At 41.3% G+C, this 23,014-nt stretch overlaps 1 protein-coding gene across 3 annotated transcripts in view; it reads left to right on the forward strand.

Moving 5' to 3' along the window:
- Nucleotides 1-5,214: 5,214 nt before the first annotated feature.
- The window catches only part of SYNCRIP (synaptotagmin binding cytoplasmic RNA interacting protein), a 25,106-nt gene continuing 7,306 nt past the window's right edge, over nt 5,215-23,014 (forward strand). For 2 of the 3 annotated variants that reach the window (XM_053972990.1, XM_053972989.1), the window contains exons 1-10: nt 5,216-5,411; nt 6,712-6,871; nt 7,735-7,853; nt 8,029-8,136; nt 9,881-9,994; nt 10,080-10,256; nt 15,276-15,411; nt 16,125-16,330; nt 21,312-21,461; nt 22,795-22,916. In XM_053972990.1, the coding sequence (XP_053828965.1) occupies nt 6,724-6,871; nt 7,735-7,853; nt 8,029-8,136; nt 9,881-9,994; nt 10,080-10,256; nt 15,276-15,411; nt 16,125-16,330; nt 21,312-21,461; nt 22,795-22,916 (1,280 nt within the window). In that variant the 5' untranslated portion in view covers nt 5,216-5,411; nt 6,712-6,723. Of the gene's footprint in view, nt 5,412-6,711; nt 6,872-7,734; nt 7,854-8,028; nt 8,137-9,880; nt 9,995-10,079; nt 10,257-15,275; nt 15,412-16,124; nt 16,331-21,311; nt 21,462-22,794; nt 22,917-23,014 lie in introns of all 3 variants that reach the window. The other variant, XM_053972991.1, reaches the window with a different exon arrangement.

The raw sequence follows: 23,014 nt of genomic DNA on the forward strand, positions 1-23,014 counted from the left end.
TGAAGGTATTGGTTCTGAATATCTTAGCATTGCTTTTTTGCCAGTAAGCCTGCGGCATTTGTAGTTCTTTTTTGCAAGGCTGGGCTTATTTTCTGACTGACGATAGTCAGTTTGGGATGGCTTTCAGTTGTCATTTCCACAATACATGTGGAAGCAACTTCACTGTCTTCTGAGCATGCAAAAAATAGAGTGCTCTCCTCCTCCAGTTCTCTTTCAATACTTGCACATTAGCCTACAACATACTGCAAATACATTGAATTCTACAGTGATTGCTCTGAACCCTCAGCTGGTAAACAACTGTTAAAATCTTCTAATCTAAGTTAGAAAAAAACTAAAGGTATTTACAGAATGGGAACTAAACTACCTTCTGCTGCTTCTCTTGTGCCTCTTTCTCACAAAGTCAGCTCTGGAGTGTTTTATCTGGGGGTAGATGTACCTGTGTGTTTGGGGATGATGTTGACTGAGAAGAGGCAAAACTAGTGACTGATGTTGGAAAAAAATACTTATAACATAGATACTTTACAGAAATGAGCAGTTTGATACCCTTTCTTTCACTGGCAGTGTTGCTATAGCACACACATAAAACAAAAGTGAGAGAAGAATTTAACACCTTCAGTCTATACATAAAATTCAACAGCAGAAGAATTCCTGGGAGAGCCTCATTCTTCTTCATTGCCAGGCTTGTTCTCTGCCTGCAAATATCTGGGTAAATATTTAGCAGAATGCAGGTGATTTCAACCTCAAAAGCCTTGAAATGCATTGTGTCAAGTCTGTAGTATCAGACTCTTCTTCCATCTTGCAGAACTGGAAGAATTAAAAATTAGTTAAAATTTAGTTACTCTGGGTTTTTGATTGGAACAGGTTGGGGTGGAGGGGGAAAGAAGTATCAATTCATGGATAGAACTGGATCCAGGGTAAAGAACTGTATCACAGAATCTGTCTGCTCCAGCAGACCCACCACATGCTCAGGTCCATGTCCAGACAGGTTTGAATGTCTTGGAGGATGGAGACTCTACAACCTCCCTGGGCAACTGATGCCAGTGCCTGGTTACTCTCACAGTGGAAAAGTGTTTCCTGATGTTCACAGTATTTCAGTTTGTGCCCATTGCCTCTGGTGCTGTGAATCATACTGGATTTGCAAATGCTTTGTTTGCTCCTTTTGTTTACCTGACTTACTTAGAAGAAGTGGAGTGTTTGAAGAATCAGCAGGATCAAAGTTAGAACTTTAGAAATAGTTTAAATATAAGGGGGATTAACTTCGATTTTAGGAACTGCTACCCTGCCTAGATTTGAAAAAGTTTGAATATGCACAAAGGATATAACAGAAAAGAATGTTAAAAGAAAATATTACCATTAGTTATGTTAGTAAAGTTTCTTTGCTGAAATCATATGACAATTTTAGATGGTAAGCTACTTTTTATAGAATGGAAGGACTCTCAAATCTGCATATTAAAGACTGAGACAGTAATATATGAAAAGTATTTTTTCTGAAGGATGTTTCATATATGTGATTCATCTCCTTTTCATTAATTTCTGACTTGCATTTTTCTCCTAAGAGACACAGGCTTTGCATTTTATAATGCAACTTATCTTTTAAGATAGAGAATTTGACTGATAAAAGGAAGAAATCGCACAAGCTTTTAATTAAAACAGGTATTTCCCCAAATAGCTTTATTTTACCAAAGATCTCGCAGGGCAAATAGACCACTAGCCAGCTGTGCACTGCATTTAATAAAATACAGACAGCCATCCTTTCCTGAAGTTAAGTATCTTTATAATGCATAGATATATTAACAACTTGGCAGCCTTACCAACCAGGCTAAGGACAGGGAATGGCTTGAAAAGCACACTACTGAGGAACCCCAAGAGTGGCTCATTAATTTCAGAATTCTGCTGTGGCAGACACAGCACAGGGGGCTTGTTTTGTTATTACAAGTGATGACATTTGCTGCATGACCAGAGTGATCCACCCCTCTAGGGCTGTAGCTGGTGCTTTTCAGAGCTCAAGTACACCGAGTTCTACAGACAAACCTAAATTTCTAATAAGTACACACTATGGAAAGGTGAGGCATCATAGAAACTGAAGGTAAGATTCCTGTTGAGTTTCCTGGATTTTTTTGTTCTTTGTTTAGGATATGATTGTTTAACTGTATATAAGTAGCTCCAAAGCAAAAAATAGTCTCTTAGTCTATTTGTCAAATTAAATGTATTTTTTGCTGCTTTATCTGTGCTACTCTGTAGTTGGTCTTGTTGTAATCACTGGTTTTACATGGATGTGCTGGGAGGAACAGAAGTCCAGCTGTGGCTTCAGTGTGGTTCTGCAATGGCTATAACTGGAACAGAAGCAGGCATGGTTTTCATATAGCAGGAAAATTTAGGAATCAACACAACTTTAATTATGGTGAGAAGCTGTCAAACTTCCAGGCATGTGCAGAGAAGCTCCTCATGTAAATCTAAGTCACCACTTAAGTACCTGCAAATGTTCTTGGCAAGCGTATTTTTCAATCAATGTTTCACATGATTAAAAAGAAAAACCCCCACTGGTTTCATGGTTCTTTTCACAGAATTACAGAATATTTTGAGTTGGAAGGGACCCATAAGGATCATTGAGTCCAACTCCTAAATCAATAGCCTAAGCAGGGATTAAGCCTGTGACTTGGTCTCATTAGCACGATGCTCTACCCAATTGAGCTAATCTCAGGGTTTTCCTGGGCATGCCACTTTTGGATTTGATATTAGGGCTAGAAATGGAGCTATATTTGGAGGAATTGTGTGTCAGCCCTTGGCCAACTCTGTGCTTCTTGTTTTCTATGTAAAATTTCAAAGGATCAAATAACTGCAACTCTGGGTCAGCTGTGATTTTAAGTAAGGGTGCAAATCTCTTCACTGTACTAATCCTATTCTTTTTATTGGGTTTGCCTCCATTTTATGGAGGAAAAAGATGAATGCATAAAAATGTTTTCCTCTAAAAATGGGTCTGAAAGCAGGACTTACTTTCTCTAGAGTTTGCCACCTACAGTTAGTCAGATTGACTGGCTGAGACTATAATGAAAAGCAAGAAGTTCCACCTCAACATGAAGAGTAATTTCTTTACATTGAGGGGAGTGGAACACTGGAACAGGCTGCACAGGGAGGTTGTGGCTCTCCCTCTCTGGAGAATTCCAAACCCACCTGGACATGTTCATCTATCTCTAGGTGACCCAACTCCCAGCAGGAGAGCTGGACTGGATAATCTCCAGAGGTCCCTTCCAACCCCAATGGTTCTGTGATTTTCCACTATTTTCATTAGTTCCAGAGAACAAATGCATTTATGAAATTTAGGTAATATTCTGGACCACATCTGTTCTATAAAACTAACACTGAAACACGTTCTGTAAACAACATGCTTTGGTGCAAATCCTCCAAAACCAGAAAAATTGGAAATGTGGAAAAATGCTCCCCAGGGTTGTTTTTGAGAATATTTATTAATTTCGCTCCCCAGCTGACAGCTAAGTTCTTGGAAAAAGTTATTAACTTTTGAATGGAAAAAAGAATATATATTTTTATAAAGGATATGTTTAAAAATAACACTCAGGTTTCCACTAGAAAGGTTAGCTTTTGTTTTACTATTTTTTTTTTCAGGAAGTTTCATTTTTGTAAAGGTGGGGCAAAGTCAGAGTAAAAATTACTTTTTATCAAAATTTTGAATTAAAAATTAGCTGGACTATTTGATAGTGTGCATCTTGTCTTGTATTTGTTCCTATTTCAGACAAATTTGAGTGGTCTAGGTTTTAATGAAGTCTTACAGCATGAATACTTGAAAAGATCTTTTTTCCTTGTATCACCGAATACCAGTTGTATGTTTCACATACTTATACGCCAGCATGTGAGCATTTGTTGACACTGAACTAACCCCGTAATTGTCTGTGCTTGCTCCACTGCACAGGTTCAAGTGTTTTTAAAGTACTGCAGATATGCTGGAAGTATTCGGCCGGGCTCAGGGGCAGCAGGCACCCCTCACCTTGTGGCTGAGCTGCCTCTGGGGAAGTGAGTAATACTGTATGTGCCTTCCTGCCTCCGTTTTGCTGTCTTTATCTGGACGCACAACTCTGGCAGAGATCAGTAGGTTGGTTTCCAAGTTTCTTCGTGCGGGCTGTGCAAGCGCGACGTGCTCAGAACTGGGATTCTCAAGTGTACGCTCTAGCGAGGAACGCGCCTCTGACAGCACTGTGCAGGCAGACCCGCATTCCACTGGGGCCATCAGGAGAAAGTTAAATCACCGCCGAGGCCGCGCTCCAAGCGTGGCTGCGGGGCAAAGGCGCCGCTCCTGGGCCCGTTCTGCGGAATTCCGGCGCTGGAGCTGCGCGGCGCCCCAGCCCGTACTGCCTTCAGCGCCTTCCCTCCGCCGACCCTGGGGCCCCGGTGGACGCCGCCACGCCGCGCAGCGCCTGAAGGAAACTCCCGTTCCCCTCGGCCAAACTCTGCCTCCGCCCGGCGGTTCCGCCGGGGCGCGCAGTCCGAGGGGCTGGTGCTGAGCGCGGGGCGCCCCTCTGGGCAGGGGTGAGGCGCCTCCCGTCTCCAGTGCGAGAACGCCGAGCGCCGCCGGGCTCGCCTGGCCGGCAGCCACACAAAGCGTGGCTCTCCCCTCCCTTTGTCTGCGTGGCTTTGTCTCCTCCGTCCCCTCCCCGCCGCGGGCCGGGACTTTCTCCCAAGCCCCCCCTCCTCCTGCGGCCGCCGCCGTTCTCCCCCGTTTTGTGCCACCTGCGCGCCGTGGGAACGGCCGCTCGCCCAATCCCGGTGCGGCCGCGGCCGCTCCGCCGGCGCCGAGCCCGCACAGGTGCAGGCGGGCGGCGCCGCGGAGCGCGCGGTCCGCGCTCGGGGCCCGTCCCGCCGCCGCCGCCGCCTCCCCTCAGCAGCGCTTCACGCGGGGCGGAGGGAGAGGAGCGCGGGGCGGCAGCGGCGCGCGCCGCTCCGCATGGCAGGCGGAGAGCGCGCGCGTGGGGCGGACAGCGGGGAGGGCGGGCGCGCGCGCGCGGGCGGGCGGGGCTCGGCTCGGCGATATAACCCTTGCGGAGCTGCCTGGGAGACCCCGGGTTTTGGGGCTGCGCCAGCGCGCGCGGCGGCGCCTCCTCCTCCTCCTCCTCCTCCTCCTCTCTTCCCTCTCCCCCCGCTCCGCTCCCGCCCGCCCTCCGCCCGCCCCCCCCCGCGCGGAGTGGAAGGGGCCGGGGCTGGTGCCAGCAGCAGCAGCAGCAGCAGCGGCGTGAGCGCTCGAGCGGCCGCCATTTTACGCCAGCTCCAGCAGCAGCACTGCCCGGACACACCGCCGCGGGAGCGCGGAACGGGGGCAGCGCCTCAGCACGCCGAGCCGCGACCCGCGCCCCGAGAGAGCCTTCGCACACGGCGGTTCTTCCCCCCCGCAGACACACACACAGGTCAGGGCTGCCGGGCGCTGCCGGGGTGGGAGCGGGCCGGGTGGCAGAGCGGGCTGAGGCGGCGGAGGGCGGGAGGCGCACGCTGGGGCCCTGCAGCGCCGTGGGGCCGGGGCGCTGCGCGATGGGTGGAGGAGCTGCTGGCGCTGCCTTCGTGGCCGCCGCTGTCGGGCGGGCGGGGGGCGGCCGGGCCGGTGCGCGGGCCCGGCGTGGCGGCGGCGGCCGGGGCACCACCCGAGCCGGGCCGGCGCGGGGCGCGTGGCTCCCGCCTTATTGTCCCGCCGGCCCCGCCGCTCCATTCATTGCCCGTGAGGGGCAGGGGGCGAACCGCGGCCTCGGTGGCCCAGCGTGTGCGCGGGGAGCGGGACCGTCCGCGTTTGGCGTGGCCCCGGTCACGTCGGGAGGCGGTGGGCGATGGGCAGCGGTGTTTCCTGGCTGGGAAACGGGGCCTTGCATTGTTCCGGACAGGAGCGTGGCTGGGAGGCGGCGGCGGGGCCGGGAGGCTCCGCGAGCTCCCGGCCGGGTGGTGAAATCGGGCCGGGGGTGTTGCAACCCGCTCTCCGGGGGGAATAGGGTGAGAGGTGGGGAATGGCCGGGGCTCCGGGCGGGGGGGAGCCGCTCCTCCCGCGGGAGTGTTGCGGGGAGGGGGGGAAGTCGGTCACTGGAGGAAGTTGTAGGACATCTGAACGCGCGGAGCACGTGTTTCCATCGGGCTCATGGCCGCCGCCGCCGTGGGTGGGTGCGGGCTGGGAAGAGCGCTTTGTTCCTCTCGCTTGCCCGGCCGGCACCGAAGTGGAGGCGGGAAGGGATCCCGGCCGCGCCCGGGGCCTGGAGAGGCGGCGTGCGCCGAGGGGCAGCGAGTTTACAGCGGACAGTGGAGGCGGCAGCGAGTGTCAGTGACGGTATCGCGGTGCATGTGGCAGGTTTGCTTGTCCTGCCACCCCCGCTCTTGCCTTTTTGCTCCATTTCTAACTTGTTCAGAGTGTCTTAGGGAGTGTGTTAGAGAGAGGGGAGGTGAGTCAGTGTCTGTCTGGGTTGTGTAAAACCTGCAGTGAAAGCTACCCCACCCCCCCCCAAGCAGTGGTGTTAGGGCTTTCCTTTGTGTTAGTGCTTCTTGTGAGGAATTTCCTGCGCCTTGCAAAGCTAAAAAAAAAAAGTGTCAGGGCGGTGATCTGCTATTTTTTATATTTTTTTCCCCCATGACTTTCAAAGAATAGGGTAGTCTGTTGCATGTATTGTCACTTGAATTGTTCTACATGAAGATATATTTAGCTTAATTCTGATGCTTATTGCATTTGAACAGATACCTGGAAACATGGCTACTGAACATGTTAATGGGAATGGTACTGAAGAGCCCATGGATACTTCTGCTGCAGTTACCCATTCTGAGCATTTCCAGACATTGCTTGATGCTGGTTTACCACAGAAAGTTGCTGAAAAACTAGATGAAATTTACGTTGCAGGTAAGATCTAAGACTTGCAAAACTACACATACAATTATTTTATTGGATTCTGCTGTCTTTGGGCTAAAATAGCAACTTTTTGTGGTTTCCAAAAGTATGGGAACTGCAGTCTTACCAAAATCTGGATGTTTTATTCTCAGTACTTCAATTCATTGTAGTATCTTTCAGAGGAAAGTCCCAGGCTACTTGGGCGGAGGGGTGGGAAGAAGTATGCAGAGGACCAGAGCAACAGCTGGAATAGGCAACAGATGATTTTTAGGAGGAGCAGATGATGTGGTCTTTGTGCATTTTTTGCGGTAATTGTAGGTAACCATAAGAAACTAAAGCCTTGGTATGCATCTTCTTGTGTAAGGGATACTTCCTGACATAGTGTTTGGGCTCATGGATGCTAAAGTTATGGTGTTGGTTTTTTCAGATGTGGTAATAGCCAGCATTTTTTAAGCTTGATTTTTGGACTGTGATGGCCATTTTTAGTGCTGCAGTTTATTTGTATTTATAGTGTTCTAAAAACATACCAAGGTACCATTGCTAGGCAAGCTAAGTTAGGTTTTGATAGACTCCTCTGAATTCAGCTTCAGGATATTGAAATTAAACTTGGCCCATGTAACATCTGAGTTTCACAGAAGTCAAATGAACACATAAATGTAGTAACTTTTACTCTGAGTCTTAGCTCTTTTTGGTTTTAATGAAAGGATTGTATATCCTTAAATATTTAACTTCAAAGGAACTAAATGGTTTTTTTATGCATAGTACCTTTAATCAGTAATTGATTTAGAGGTCACTGAAATGTGTTAAGGATGCTACATTAGGTTTTACAAAGATTATTGACCAAATATAATTAGTAATTTTTTTCTTTTCTCTAGGGCTAGTTGCACATAGCGATCTAGATGAAAGAGCTATTGAAGCTTTAAAGGAATTCAATGAAGAAGGTGCACTGGCAGTGCTTCAGCAGTTTAAAGACAGTGATCTCTCACATGTTCAGGTAACATTTAGCAATTTACAGTATAATTGTTGGGGGATAAACTGTTTTCTGGGAAGAGGTGTGAGTCTCTTCAGTGATCCATGTGTGATACGTGAAGTGAACACTGTATTAGTTCAAGGTAGAATGAGATTCCTGCTTGTCATGTTTTCAGAACTGAAGATTGTATCTTTTGCAGAACAAAAGTGCCTTTTTATGTGGAGTCATGAAGACATACAGGCAGAGGGAAAAACAGGGGACCAAGGTGGCAGATTCTAGCAAAGGACCAGATGAGGCAAAAATTAAGGTATGTCAGTAAAAATTAAAAGTTATGAGGTCTACCTGTTGTTTGTTTTTCCGAGTTGTGATAGTTATGTTGGTTGTTTTGGAACTGCTTTTCTTAAAAAGATTATTACAGATTATTTGTCATATTTGTCATTGTTGAAAGCTGTCACTTGAAATTTTGTCTTGCTCTTTTCCCATTTGAAGTAAAAAGTTATTATATTGGTGGAACCAAACATATAAAAGTGAAAAAGGTTTTACAGTTTGCTCTATTTCTTATTGAGACAGTTACTCTATTTCACAGTAAAAAGTTTGTACATACTTGTCAGCATAGTTACTCAAGTTCAAAATACATAAGTTCAGCTACTGCTGATTGTTTTTTGTGTTCTGTTTTTTTTGTTGCTGTTTCCACTCCGCCCCCTTAGTTCAGATTTAGAGCAGCTCCACAATAGGGAGGAGATACCATGTGTCTGAAAAAACAGATTGTAATGGATTTAGGATTTAGCCCACTTCTCATGACATAATCACTCCTCATAAACTGTACCCCAAACTGTCTTAATGGGTATATTATATTTTTGACCATGTCTGCTGCTAGCAAAAGACTCCTTTCTCAGAGAGTTAGGCATATGATGATTTGTTATAAAATACTGTGATTAGCAACTTTACCAAAGCTTAAGGAAAGGAAAACCATCTAAGCATGTTTAGGTTATGTGGTAAAAAACCCCCAGAGAATCTTTCTTCATTGATGCTTCATGTATATAGTATAAAATGATTGTTACAAATAACTATGTGCCCTGTAAAATTAGAAAATCTTTTTTCTCTTTATTTTGAGGCTGAGATGCCATTAATTATAAATTTAAAAAAAAACTGGTACAGTTTTTGTCACTGCCACATAAAACAACAGTGTTATGAGGACTTGGTCAATAACTTCAAGTAGCATGGCTTTTACTGCTGATGGCTCTAGCGTTTAAAATAACTGCAATTTTGTAGTTGTAAAATTGCTAACTCTTGACTATAATTTGGCTTGTTTAATATGCAGTTTCTTTGTGCATAGAGTTGATTTGTCTTTGTGCAAAATTATTATGAAAGACTTAATTTCAGAGGAGTTTCTCATGTGTTTGCATACTGAATGCCAGCTAATATTTTAAGTTGGTATTATGCCTGTAACTATATCTAACTGTATCTGTAACTACGCGCAGTGGTTCTAGTGAGGGTCAGTTGTCCTGGGATCCTGTATAAGCCTACAAGGAATTTGAAGGGGGGATGATAAGAGAAAGTACATAGTACTACCACTTGGGTAGCTGGGTACCTGAAGCAGTCTGTACAGTGTTCCAGGGGTGTAAGCACTTAAACATGTGTTCTTTAACTTCACACTTATGAGTAATCTCATTAAGTGCAGGGAACTCTTCTGCATAAACGTCTGCAGGATTGGGCATGCCAAAACAAGAAGTGGCTCAGACTAAGATCTTCCTAATTAAAGGGAAGCTCTGTTACTATTATATTACTTGACTTTTTTTTTTTTTTTAATGAAAATGAAGGAATTGGGAAAACTGGATGTGAATCTCTAATTTTCTAGCAGCTATAGTTCTTATAGTTCTGTTAATTGTTTTGCAAGTTTCTTGTTGACGTACTAGCAGTAGATTTGTTTATGGGCGCTTCAAAGCAGTACAGTTTAAAAGGAATTAGAAGCATGTCTGTCTGTGAATTAAGTGCAGCTAAACTTGCTCAGTATGTATGTGATTTTAAAATTTTAAGTGTCTTACTTGAAGGCACTGTTGGAGAGAACTGGCTACACTCTTGATGTGACTACTGGACAGAGGAAATATGGTGGACCTCCTCCAGAGTCTGTATATTCAGGACAGCAACCTTCTGTTGGTACAGAGGTAAGAAGGAGAAGATGTTTATGCAGATGCAGACTTACTCATTGGAAATACTTTTTATAAACAGTGCTTTGTATCTCTGTTGTAGATATTTGTGGGCAAGATTCCGAGAGACTTGTTTGAAGATGAACTTGTTCCATTATTTGAGAAAGCCGGACCTATATGGGATCTCCGCTTAATGATGGATCCACTAACTGGTCTAAACAGAGGATATGCTTTCGTCACTTTTTGTACTAAAGAAGCAGCTCAGGAAGCTGTTAAACTGGTGAGTTTTCTTGGATTTTTTCTTTTTTGATGAAGTGCACTCTGGCTCAGAAGCAGTTGTCCTCCTGGTCCTAGTGCTTAAATGCTTAAGGTGAAACTGTTATTGTTAGATTACTTCATAAATTTCCACTAGGTGTTAAATTTATTTCCTTATTGCATATGAAGATTTTCTGACTGCATTAGCAGCAGGGGAAAAAAAAGCTGATGGACTGCTGTTTGGTCCAGTTAGATGAGCCTTTATTATTAACCAAAGTTGTATTAGCAGTGGTGACTTCTGAGGTATCTGCATCTGTATGAGTTCTGGAGAGCAGTGGTGGTGGAGTTGCTGTGGTACAAGGGCAATGCTGGTCACGGTGTCTCTGACTCCTGATGTGTTTCTGCACCAGCAGGGGGCCCAGGCTGGATGAGTGCTTCAAAGTCACAGAATTTTATAAGATACTTCAGATGGGGAAAAAATGTCTCTTGAGCCTTGAAGGTCTGTTCTGTTTGTTGCAGCTGACAGGAAAACATCATAAATCCTGCCAGTTTAAGGAGCATTCCCTCTGTTTTACACGGAGGTATGAAATAGTTTGATGGGGTGTACTCCTAATAAGCTTCTCAGGTTTTATGCATGAAGTACCCATCACTAAAGAAGAGGGTGGGGAGAAACACTACCCTGATCCTTGCACAGGGCCTTTATTTTCCTGGCTAAGTTAAATTTGAATTTTTTTCAGCTGGTTAGAGCTACACTGATATGGCCAAGATTAGTGTGTGTGGTATGACTTGCGAGTGCTAACCATACACGTTCTTAAGTATACTGATACTGTATTGCTGTAGTAGGGTTAACTAAAAACCTTTGTTTGTAATGAGGTATAGCTTAAACTAAGGTACCCTATAGACAAGTCAATTGGTGGAGACAAATCAAGCTGAAAATGGGAATTTGTTTTGAGAAAGCACACAAATATCTGCAAAAGTGGAAGTACAAAACCAATGTGGTATATGTGGATTAGCTTTTTAAATAAGAACAGTTGTTTGTTCCAGTGTACAGTTAGATATACTGGGGATAACTGTGTGTTCTCTTTGTACTTTCATTGTCAACCTAGCTGTTCGGAGTGTGTGTGAACGCTTAAGAGTTAACTCTTAAAACTTAGCAGAACAGTGAATCAAATCACATAAGTTCTCAGAGGCACCTAGTAAATGAAAAAAAAGCAATTTTTCTTCATTTTGCTGGATTTTGCTTAAAGGCAACATGCTCTGGAAAGTCATTCAAGTCATGTTCCCAGAAAAGTAACATCAGATCCTAGCCTCAGTCTCCCACTAAACGACACAAGGAAAGGAGCTACTTGATGTCCCTTTATGTCTGATCTTTGATATGCAGGAAAAAAGCACACTGTGTTCTGCTTGTGAGTCAAATAGCCGCTGAGGGTAATAGCTGAGAAGTCTTGCAGTTGATGGAGTAGTCTTTCAACTTCCATGCTAAACTCTTAGAAAGTAGTGTTAGTCTTAAATTGGATTCTGTGATGTGTGTCAGGTTTTTTGGAGTGATTTCAACCAGAGTTGACTGAGTAGTTTGGTAGATAAGTTTCCCAAGTTATCTAAAAGTTATTCCCAAGTTACCTATCTGGTTTGCAGGAGTATTAGCAAATTGTGTCTGTTGAGTTCAGTTGAAAATTGTAGGTCTATAACTTGTATTAGTTACACATGCATGGGAGATACTGCTGAAAGACCTCTTCAAAACACTGAACACTTGGTCCTAGGTATTTCATAACATTTCAACAGGTGATGTTCTTTTTGATACTGCCTGTAATCTTAGGTATATACAACTTCCCAGCTTTCTGGATTCCATGGGATAATGGTTCTCTGTTATTTCCCATCTTTTTCCAAGAGGCTTTTTTTTTTTTCCAGCACAATATAGAAAAAATGAGATTAAAAGTATCTGCATTGCCTATAGGCTTTTGAGTAATAAGAGACAGCTATGTTTTTGTCAATACCAAACTGCAGTAGAGAATTAACTGACCTGTCTTCAGGCTCCTGGAATTGGTGTAACGTATTTTGCATACAATTAATGTTTGTGTGGCTGCTGTATGTGTCTTCCACAGTCTGTAGGTCAACTTAATGTAAAGCTGAATTAAAATTTCTGGATGCACTTAATGTTGACTTACTTTATTCGTTAGCAAGAAGAAGTCTTGCAGTTTAAAAGGTTGAAGTCTTGATTTTGTTTATGAATATGCATTTTTAAGCCACTTATAATTAATTACTCTTCATATCTGTAATTCTTCTCAGTATCAGGCCATAGTATCACTCCATTTTTGTCTTAAGCACAGCCAGAACTATTTGAAACACAATTTAGGGAATTCTCTCCTATTTTTGTGACTAGTATTAATTTAGTGTGCTTAACCCTTTGCTAATTAAGTAGAAATGGCATCTCAGATGTTCACACAAGCATTCACTGTCAAAGTGTGATTTTTTAAATCTGTCACTTTTTCCTCTGTTAACATGTTTACTTTACTTTATACTCTTCAAGAATTACAACTCCAGTTGTGTCCTTCTGCACTCATGTTCAGTTCTCCTTCCTATTTCATAAGAAGTTTAGCGCTAGAGTTAACTTTTTGAAAAGATTTCTGTGTGAATAAGGTCACTGTAGATATGTACAGAATGAAAACTTTTCTGGTGACGCTTGTAGGAAAACATACTGAAAACTATTGAAGCATTCAGTATATTTTTGACTAGAACAGGTGTAAGCTTGATCAGAATGGAAGTACAGGTGAGTTAAGCAGTTTGCCAACTATGCATGGAGATACAGCTTGCCATTTGCTCCTAGTAAACTAAAATTAGTAGTGAAAATTTACGTTAGTACAGTGACAGGACAGACCTGCATATTTTGACTTGTTAGTGAGTTCTTACATAAGTCAGTGAGAAAACACCAAAACTATTACATTGTCTAGAGGGTGGCAATCTCTGCTACTGACTTCAGACACAGATTCCATGGTGACAGGAGGGGGAAGCAGTATGCTGACATAGCTACTTTGATAGCCTGACTGTTTTGGCACTTTACCCAGATCATGATCTGAGCCTTTTTATGGCTAATCTGAGTTTGCAGATGGTATGCAAAGTATTTACCTAAAAATTACCAATTTGATGTTCAAGGACACCTAACTGAAGACTTTTTCTCTGTGTAGAGAGAAACATGCAGTGAAAAATAGTGGTTAATACATTGGAAGAGAAAAAATCTACTAGAAACTATCAGTGGAACTGCAAAATGGTAGAAAATATTAATTTTACTTTGTTAATTTTACTGTCATACAACATACTGAGTTGTATGATAGACTCTTACATTAGATTAGATTTGTAGCCAAACTTTGGTGTTAGACTTCAGCAGGAATAGTTGGATAATACTTTCTATTATCCATATAGAATAGAGTATTTAATTTGAAAGGGACCTGCACCGATCATCTAGTCCATCTGCCTGACCATTTCCTGGCTGACCAAAATTGTTGCTGTCATCTTGATCATCAAGGGCATTGTCCAAATGCCTCTCTTAGACCGGGACAGCTTTGGGGCATTGACCACCTCTCTAGGAAGTTCCAGTGTTTGAGCACCCTCTCAGTAAAAAAAAGTTTCCTAATGCAAGGAAATGTTTCCTAGTGTACAGTTCAGCTAGTGAAGAATCGCTTCCATTGACCAATAAGCTGTCAGCTTCTTTAAAGATGTTTCTTTAGAAGACTCCCTTTTTTAGCTACTATAATTTGTCTCTTCATTAATGTGTGTGTTTATTAGTGATGATAATATATATGCAGTCTTCCTGTGCAGCTAGTGCTGCTCCTACTTCAGTTTCCTACTTAAAAATCAACTATTCCTCTGCCATGTGGGCAACAGATATGGAGATAGAAGTCCTTTGTTGTCTCCTGCTATGTTTTGAGACATAATTCATTGTGAAGATGTCACTCCATGTCCTTTTCACATGTACAGTTCTCCTTTTTGCTCACTTTTGGTGCAGTTACCTAGCTTAGAGAATTTTCAGTAGTGGAGTTTTTGTTTGTCCAAGATAAATATAAATAAACATCTTCCACCAGATTTTATTGCATAAAAGCATGATGGGGTGGAGGATAACTAGCTTATGTAGTAAGATTTACCATCAAGCACAAAATAAATCATAGAATAAATAGCTAGATGAAATATTAAAAATCTTTCTTGCTACTTGGCAATAAGATGTTGACCACAAAATTCATTTTCTTAGCTAAAGAACTGTCTGTTGCAGGGCTTCCAGTTAGAAGTGGGTTGATGTACCAGCAGTTGTCCTCCCTGCTGCTTATTTGGATGATGCATGTCTGTGTCTGCATCTCAATGAAAGGCATTTTTTGGTATTTTCTTAACAGATGTCTACAGTAATACTTTTTTTTCCCCTTAAACTGCGGATTTATTCAGGATATCTTCCAGGTGTTATGGGAGAAGCATTTTAACAGAAGTCTTAGGATTTCAAGATTAGAAAGTTATTCTTTCTGTTGACTATCTTTACATGTATAATGTTTATGCTTTGGAAAGTATTTGCCATTTGCTCTTGAACATTTTGTGGAGAAGACCTGATCATGACTCTCTTTTGTTAACTGTGGAACTTCAGAATTAGGGAAGGGAATTTAACTTGAATTGCAACTCATGTCTTGTATTACACACAAATAAAGAATTTATATAGCTACAGCCTGTAGAGGAACTTGCATTTCTTTTGTGCGTGGTTGTGAAGGGAGAAGCCTTGACCTTGATGACTTGCATGGTTCTGTATGAAAAAGTTTATAAAGAAAAAAGTGTTGAGAGACTTGAACAAGGAAGGAAGAATAATTGTTGGCTGAAATTGTGGAGATACTTTAGAAAACATGGGTATACTTCTGAGTAGTTGAATATGCATCGTAAAAATGTGTTAAGCTGCAAAAATTTAATATATTGCTCAATTCTGGGTTTTCCAAAGTTAAATATTTGGTATGCTGCTGTTGCAGGGGCATGAAAATTATTTGTAACTGATGATTGTCCAATAATTTTTTTGTTGCAGTACAACAACCATGAAATTCGGTCTGGAAAACACATTGGTGTATGCATCTCTGTTGCCAATAATAGGCTTTTTGTTGGCTCTATTCCCAAGAGTAAAACCAAGGAGCAAATTGTTGAAGAATTCAGCAAAGTAACAGGTGAGTCAGTGACTAGGTTTTATAGAGCTGGCAAGTGTCAAATGTGATCAGTGATGAGCTGTCTTTTAGCTTATAGTTGATGATGAATACAAACCACTCAGCATTTATCTCAACCTTACGTGTTGGGGTTTGTTTGGGTTTTTTTAAACTTGTTTTGCTGAGGCTGACATATTTGTAATTAGATTAGATGAGTTAGACTGGACTAAGTTCTATCTGCAGAGTAAGTGCGTAATGTTTAAAAAATCTGTTCAAAGAAATTTGAATTAAAAGTTTAATAATTTCAATACTAATGGATGTTTTAAAACTTCTCAAGGCACAACTGTAGCAAGCAGAAGAATGTAACTGGTTCTGTGCATTTTAATTCTTAAATTTTAAGAATCTCTTTTTGATAACATTTGAACTTGCAAAAGTACTGTTTCTCTGTTACTGAATGATAGACTTCAGGTTCTTTGGAGCAATAAACTTTTTAGGTATTGAAGTCTTGCAACTTTCATCTCTTCTTGTTTAGACATTATAGAAAAAACACACACTGATAAGTTGTAACTTAGAAATTTAAGAGGAGAATTGACAAAGCAAAACTTTTGGCTGCCCCTAACTCTCCTCCATTCAGTTAGAGAATGACTATTCTTCCATAGCTGCAAAGACGTCCTGCACTTTATAATGCAAATCAATGAATTGAAAGCATAACAAATATGTCTTTTATTTAATTTCAGAGGGTCTCACAGATGTCATATTGTATCATCAGCCTGATGACAAGAAAAAGAACCGGGGTTTCTGCTTCCTTGAATATGAAGATCACAAAACTGCTGCTCAGGCCAGACGTAGGCTAATGAGTGGCAAAGTGAAAGTCTGGGGAAATGTTGTTACAGTGGAATGGGCTGACCCTATAGAAGACCCAGATCCTGAAGTCATGGCAAAGGTAATAAAGCTGTAAGGGGACCATAGTGCATTTAAAGTGCTCTGTTCCAAATTAGGTATTTCCTAGCATTAGCCTAAAATTAAATAACATCTTTTCAGCCTTCTGGACAGAGATGCTGTAGGTGTGATGATAAGAAATTAATATACCTCAGAAATTATGTGGGTTTAAAAACTCTATGCGGCCTTATATTATTTTGTGTTCCCAAGGCTGAGTAGTGAATGTAATTCTTGCCATATGACACACAGGATGATGTAGTTATTTTTTTTTTCCTGGAAGTGATGGTGGTGACTCCTAGAGTTAAAATGGTTTTGTACCCTAGTATTTGGAAGAACAGAAATAGAGATATCCTCACAGAACATCCTTAATTCTTTTCAAACCTGTAACTGTATCACTTCAGCATTAGAAAGAACACGTCAGTGTTCAAATGTACACAAATGTATTTTCAAAGTTGCCATTAGCAGTTACTTCTGAGAAGTTCGGCAATTAGCTTGTATTTGGACTCGGTAGTTATTTTTAATTTGGGGGACTTAATTCCTTTTTATACCTAGACTGGCACTATTTTGGATTTCGAATACTGAGGTGAAGCTGAAGTCTGGACTGTTAACATTTTGAAGTACGTTGTAGCAGGTTTTTTTATATATGTGCCTGGTACCTTGCCAGAAACAAACTACCTGATTTTTTCTTTCCATCAGATATTGCCCGACCCTGTCTTTTTCAGTTGTGTTGTGTAGCTGAGTTGTTTAATGGAAACTCTTAGCTAGCCCATATCCTTATCTCTTTCTCTTTGCTTGCTTTTCGTCTGTGCTTTTACTCTCATCTGAGACACGTCACTTGCTGGAGTCCTACTTTGATGGACCTAGTAAGATAGCTTGGCTGGGATCTCCTCTTTGGTGAGCCATAAGGGAAAAGGGTTGGGGTGGGGGCTCATTTTAGGGAAAAAGCTGCTTTTGTAATACAGGTATTACAGAAGCTTTTGGACTATCTTGTCTGCAGACTTTATTTTTCTTGCCCAGCATGATAGACTGTCAGCAGCAGGGAAAGAGTCTTGCAGGTCAAATTTGTGGAAGGTGGCATTTTCTAAATATGGCAGTCTGTATGTTTAGTTTCTTGGCTCAAAAGAGAAGAGACCTAATCCACGAAACAGTTAAAATAAATAAGCAGCAATTTCTGCTGATATAACAAAATAGATGGAAAGGAAATTATAGGGGACATAATCAAGCATCTCTCCTAAGTAAGTTTGCAGATGTGCAGATTGAAAGGCTAAAGAAATTAAAACTTGATTGTGGTTTGCCCCATTTACTGTACAGTTTTTTTGAATGTGTTAATACCTTCTAGTGTTTCGTATTTGAAATGGGACATGGAAAGAGAAGAAACATGGAAATGAAGGAGAGAAATGTAGAAAACATGGAGAAAAATCAGCTTGAATACATCTGGTGCCACATGCCAAAGATAGGACATGGAGCTTGGGTTGAAGATGTATGGGAAAGTGAGGCTCTATGAATAATACTGAAAAAAATAGAGAACATCTGGGTTGTGTCTGAAGACATAAACTGAGATGATAATTGGTGTCTGACCTTCCTCACTGGCTGCGTCCTTTAGTTTATTCTTGCAACAAGGAAAGTATCTCCACCAGTCTTTCTTGGCCACCTTCTGTACCTGTGCAGAGGCTGGCCCTTCTCTAAGTGTGAGGTTTATTTTCTGTTCTTGGTATCTTTCTTCTAAGAGAAAGAGCAGCAGAGCTTCTGCTGCAGTCAGTAGTCTCCTGGATGTGAGCTGCAGGTTGGCTGTCAATGCTTCTGACTACTGTCAGGCCAGAGCAAAGGGAAAGCTATTGACCCATGTCATCTTGCACATTGCTATGGTAGAAGGCTCTGGAGGAAACTGTGACTAGGAGAAGTAGGTTGTTTTTATCAGAATAATCATTTGGTCATCAGTTTTCTTGTCGAGACTGCTAGAAGAGCAAGTCCATAAGAGCAAGCTATAAGGAAGACAAACTCACATACGTAGCCAGAAGGTGAACAGTGTTGTAAGTCTTTCGGAAGTGGCATGTCATTTCATCAATATATGGACACTAATGTAAATTTCTGAAATGTTTACTCGAGTCTTTTTGCCTTTGTCCTTCTGATAAAAGTGTTGTGGAGAGTACTGTATGGGTAAATACTTACCATTTAAATGGACTGTTATCTTAAATACAAAGTAGCTTGAGCATGATGAGGGATGAAGCTAGATTCTCAAGCTAGATGGATGTGCTACAGGAGATAAGTGCTTGTACTAACAGATCAGAGTATACTTGGTTAAAGTATTGACTTCTGGTCCAAAGTGAACTTTTTTCCAACTTCACAAGCAGCTGTGTTGGTAGTTTAATTTCTCCTAAGAGTCATTTTATTGCCTCTTAAACCTGTAGTCTAGCTAAATTTTTTAATGTTTTACTTGATTTCTGTAGGATGGCTGAGGCTGCAGAGGACGTTCTGGAGTGGCAGGTTAAGCAGCTAAATAAAGTCTTATGCTTGTGGCTGTCTGACAGATTACAGGACAAGAGACAGGGCTAGTAACCCTTGGAGAATGTGGCCTGAAGTATTTGTGCTGTAGGTAAGAGGAGGAAAAGGAACAGATACCAGAAGTTTTGGGATAGTCTAATTTTAAGCAGTTTTTTAAATGTGAGTTCTGCCTTTAAAACAAAATGCTGGTGCTGGGTATATTGCTTGTTAGGAGTATCTATGGATTCTTGGTGTAATAATGTGTGAACTTTAATGAAGAGGAGTTCTTTTTTTCCCCCCCTTCTCTCCCTTTTTAGCTGGCTTAAGTGAAGTAAAAACGGGTTCATCTTCTCTCAACCTATGCTTTAACCTGCCTAATAGCTTTTACATCATCTTTGACTCATTCAGTTACACTTCTAATCAGTAACATGAGCAAAGGTGTTAAAAATTCAGTTGTTTGAGATTAATGAATTTGTCTACACTGGGAAAATTAAAATTAGCTGTTTTTTTATTTCTTTAGGAAATATTATATTAGTGCGTCTTTTAAAAAATAGTGATTATTCTATCTAGTTTTTAATCATGTCAGTCATCATGAATTTACTAGGCTACTTAGGGTTCCTTCCGAGGTTCTAGTTTTCATCCTTTTCTAAAGAACAAGAATATGGAACATTTGCTTAAAAGTTAGCAGTTTTCAAACCTATTGATTACATCACAAAACTTCTGTAATTCATTTCCATGAAATAAGGTTAAGGTAGCAGTTAGGATATTTTACTAAAAATGGTTATTGTGTATGTGTTACAATGAATAAAGGTTGCTTTTGCCATCAAGACATGTAAGAGAAGCTTAATGCATAATAGGAAACAGCTTTCCTTGTGGAGTTGGCTATGACTTTTGTGATCTCCTGAGAATCAGCAGGAGTAACTATTGCCAAAGTCTAGAGTTGATACACTGGGTTAGATTTATGGTCTGTAGTATCCCTTCTTCCAAATTCTGCATCATATCCTAGCTCAGCTAGTGAGTGAGACAGATTTATGGAAGTCTGTCCTGGTGGTTTTTTTTTTTTGTAACTTAGTTACATAGCAGTTCTTCCAAAAAGGGTGTCTGGGTTTATTGAATTCCTGAATGTGGTGGGAGTAGAGTACAGCTCTGTTTCAGAAATCAAGGCATGCTTTCCTTGGTCCTTTCACACATTGTGTTACTTGTATTGACCTTCAGGGTCAGGAGTCAGTGCTGCCATGTGCAGTGTTCATTTGATGTCCTCAGCTAATTTGAAACCAGTAGGAGCAGAGAGGATGCAACCAGAAGTTGCAGTCTTGCAGCTGATTGGCAGCTCCATTGTAGGCTCTAAGACTGAGCAGTCCTTGGCAGTAGGAGGTGATTAAACTGTCAGAGCATGGTGCCAGCATGTGGAAGAAACTCTTCTCAACAAGTCGAAGAGTCTTTTAAATTGTGAGAACACATGGATGGCATCATGTGAACATGCTCATGTCCAGTCATTAAGTGCAGCCTTGGCATGGACACAAGGATGAATCTTTCAATACTGTTGGGTCACTAATAGGTGATTCTTGCTTTCCAGTATATGTTGTCTGCTAGGTTAAGTAAGGGTTTATTTTAAGTTTCTGTCAGACTGCTCTAGATTTTCCTTTATCCTGTGCAGTTGGTGATTGATGAAATTTATATTGGTGATTTAATCCATGTCAGGCAGTCAAAGGTTGGATGATTACCTACCTTTCTGATTCTAGAAGCTGTGGAGCAATCTTTGTGTAGCTTAAGAGTCATATTGCGTGCTTTAGTGAGCTGGGGGAGGGAATAAACTTCCACAGTTATTTGGGGGTGACTCTTCCTCAAGGGAACAGCACAATTTGACTTGAGAAAGTTGAAGGATGACTGGCCAGTGTCAGCCTTAGTATCCCCCTCTCTCTGCAGTTCTGTCTTTTAGCAGTGGCTTCAGGTCACTGAGAGCCCCCCAGGCAAGCACAGTCCTGGCATTAGGTGTTTGGTGTAGCTATAGCATGGGAACCACAAGTTAAGCAGCTTGGAAGCTGCAGGCCTGTCACCTCTGACCTAGATATTACAGTGATGACTGTTCTGCAAATAACTGAGCTAAAACCTGTCTAAACAATTAAATGTTTTTATAAGTTAATTGTTTTGTGTGTAACCAATTCTGGTTACCTTCTCTCAAGTTTAATAGTGTTCTGGGTCGAAGATAACTGCTGGTAGGATCCTTTTAAACACTAACACAAATTAGATTGACTTTCAGGATACTAATACTTACGTAATCATGTTTGATAACAGATTAAATATTTCTGTCAGGGAACTTTGGAGCTAACTCATGCTGTGTGACTATTTATGTGTATATATTCATATATACGTATATAAAATGCTGTACAGAAAATGTAATGGTGTTTTTTCAGTACTGCCAACAGCAGTAACTTGCAAAGCTTCATTTTGTGTTTGAAATTAGATCATACTCCTAAGTACTATTTTTTTTTTAACCCCCTTAGGTAAAAGTGTTGTTTGTACGCAATCTTGCCAATACTGTAACAGAGGAGATTCTAGAAAAGGCCTTCAGTCAATTTGGAAAGCTAGAACGAGTGAAGAAGCTAAAAGACTATGCTTTCATTCATTTTGATGAACGGGATGGTGCTGTAAAGGTAAGTGAAGAGGACTGTAACTGTGTTGTAAGCAGTGTTAGAAGCTGTATGCTTCTTCTAATTTGAGAAAAAGCTTTGTCTGGAGAAATGATAATACACTGTCACTGATAACTTTCTCCTCTCTGGGTGTCTCCTAGGATGATGCAATTATAGCTTGAAAAGTGGATCTTAAATGCACCTGCACTAAGTAATTCTGCAGATGAGTTTTTAAGATAATAATGTTGTTACCATTTGAAACTCAAGTGCCAGAAGTTGAATGACTCTTATCACCAAATTATTGATAGAAATCTAAAGCAGTTTCTCTAGGGCAGGTGATAAAAATTTAGGTAATGTTTTTTATTCATTTTTCCAGGAATAAACACTTTTTTTTTTGAGGGGTGCTGGACAATTCAGTAATTGTCATTCCTGGATTTTGCTAGCCCAGTCTTGATGTCATGTGTTGTTAAGGAAGGGAAAGTGTAATTCCCCTCCTGCCTGTAGTGTATCTATTTTTTTAATGTTCTGTGGGTGGATGCAGGATACAGGGGGATTCAGTTTTTCTTACATATCCATATGTCTTAAAGCAGATGCTTAGGAAGATGATGGGGAAGAGTCTTAGTAAGATACATATCCTGTCAGGACTTAGCTATGTAGAGTCCCTAAAAGTGGTAGGATCTTTAGGATTCCTCCTCTCAAAATTAACTTGCAGTAGTAACTGTGGCCCATGGGAATTGTACATGGCAGGGAGGGTAGGGGAGGAGCTGATGGTTTGCTGTTTTGTGTTTTTTTGAGGAGAGGGTTGTGGGGAGGTGGTGGTGTGGATTTGGGGAGGAGTTGGATTTTTTTTGTGGTTGGTTTGTTTGTTTTTTCCTTGTAATCGACTTGTAATGACTTGTAAATGACTCTTTAATTTTTGGCTTCTGGTTGAAAAAGAAAGTGATATGTATTGTAAGTAAAATAAAGGAATAGCAGAATATACTGAGCTCTGCTGTTTGCATGTGTGCTGACATTAGGAATTTATTCATGGATTACAAAATGCGCACTTTCAGAGGACAGTTCTGTCACTTCATTAATTGTAACAGCTTGCAAAGCTAGAAGCCTGTTTTCAGTTTTGAGGGGAAGATTTCTAAACTGATACATGAAGTCCTATGTTTGAAAGCCAAGTTCAGAGGAAATGCATAACTGGAAACCATAATACTATGCTGTCTGATTGTCTAATTTTTTTTTTTTAGCTTTATATTGTTATTTTAGCTCTGGATAACAAATTTTATAATGCATACTCTAAAAGATAGAACAAAAGTAATAACTTTAGTTATGCTTGGAAGTATATTTAAAGTCTGGTTAATTCCTTCAGGCAATGGAAGAAATGAATGGCAAAGATTTAGAGGGAGAAAACATTGAAATTGTTTTTGCTAAGCCACCAGATCAAAAAAGGAAAGAACGGAAAGCTCAGAGACAAGCGGCTAAAAATCAGATGTAAGTGTAAATGCATGTAGTTATGTTGTATTACTTCTGAAAGACATGTACAATCCTGTCAAATTAGAACATCTGGGCATTCTGTTAGATATTCTGTA

Source organism: Vidua macroura, chromosome 3 (genome assembly GCF_024509145.1).
Source record: "Vidua macroura isolate BioBank_ID:100142 chromosome 3, ASM2450914v1, whole genome shotgun sequence".
NCBI classification, from domain to species: Eukaryota; Metazoa; Chordata; class Aves; order Passeriformes; family Viduidae; genus Vidua; species Vidua macroura.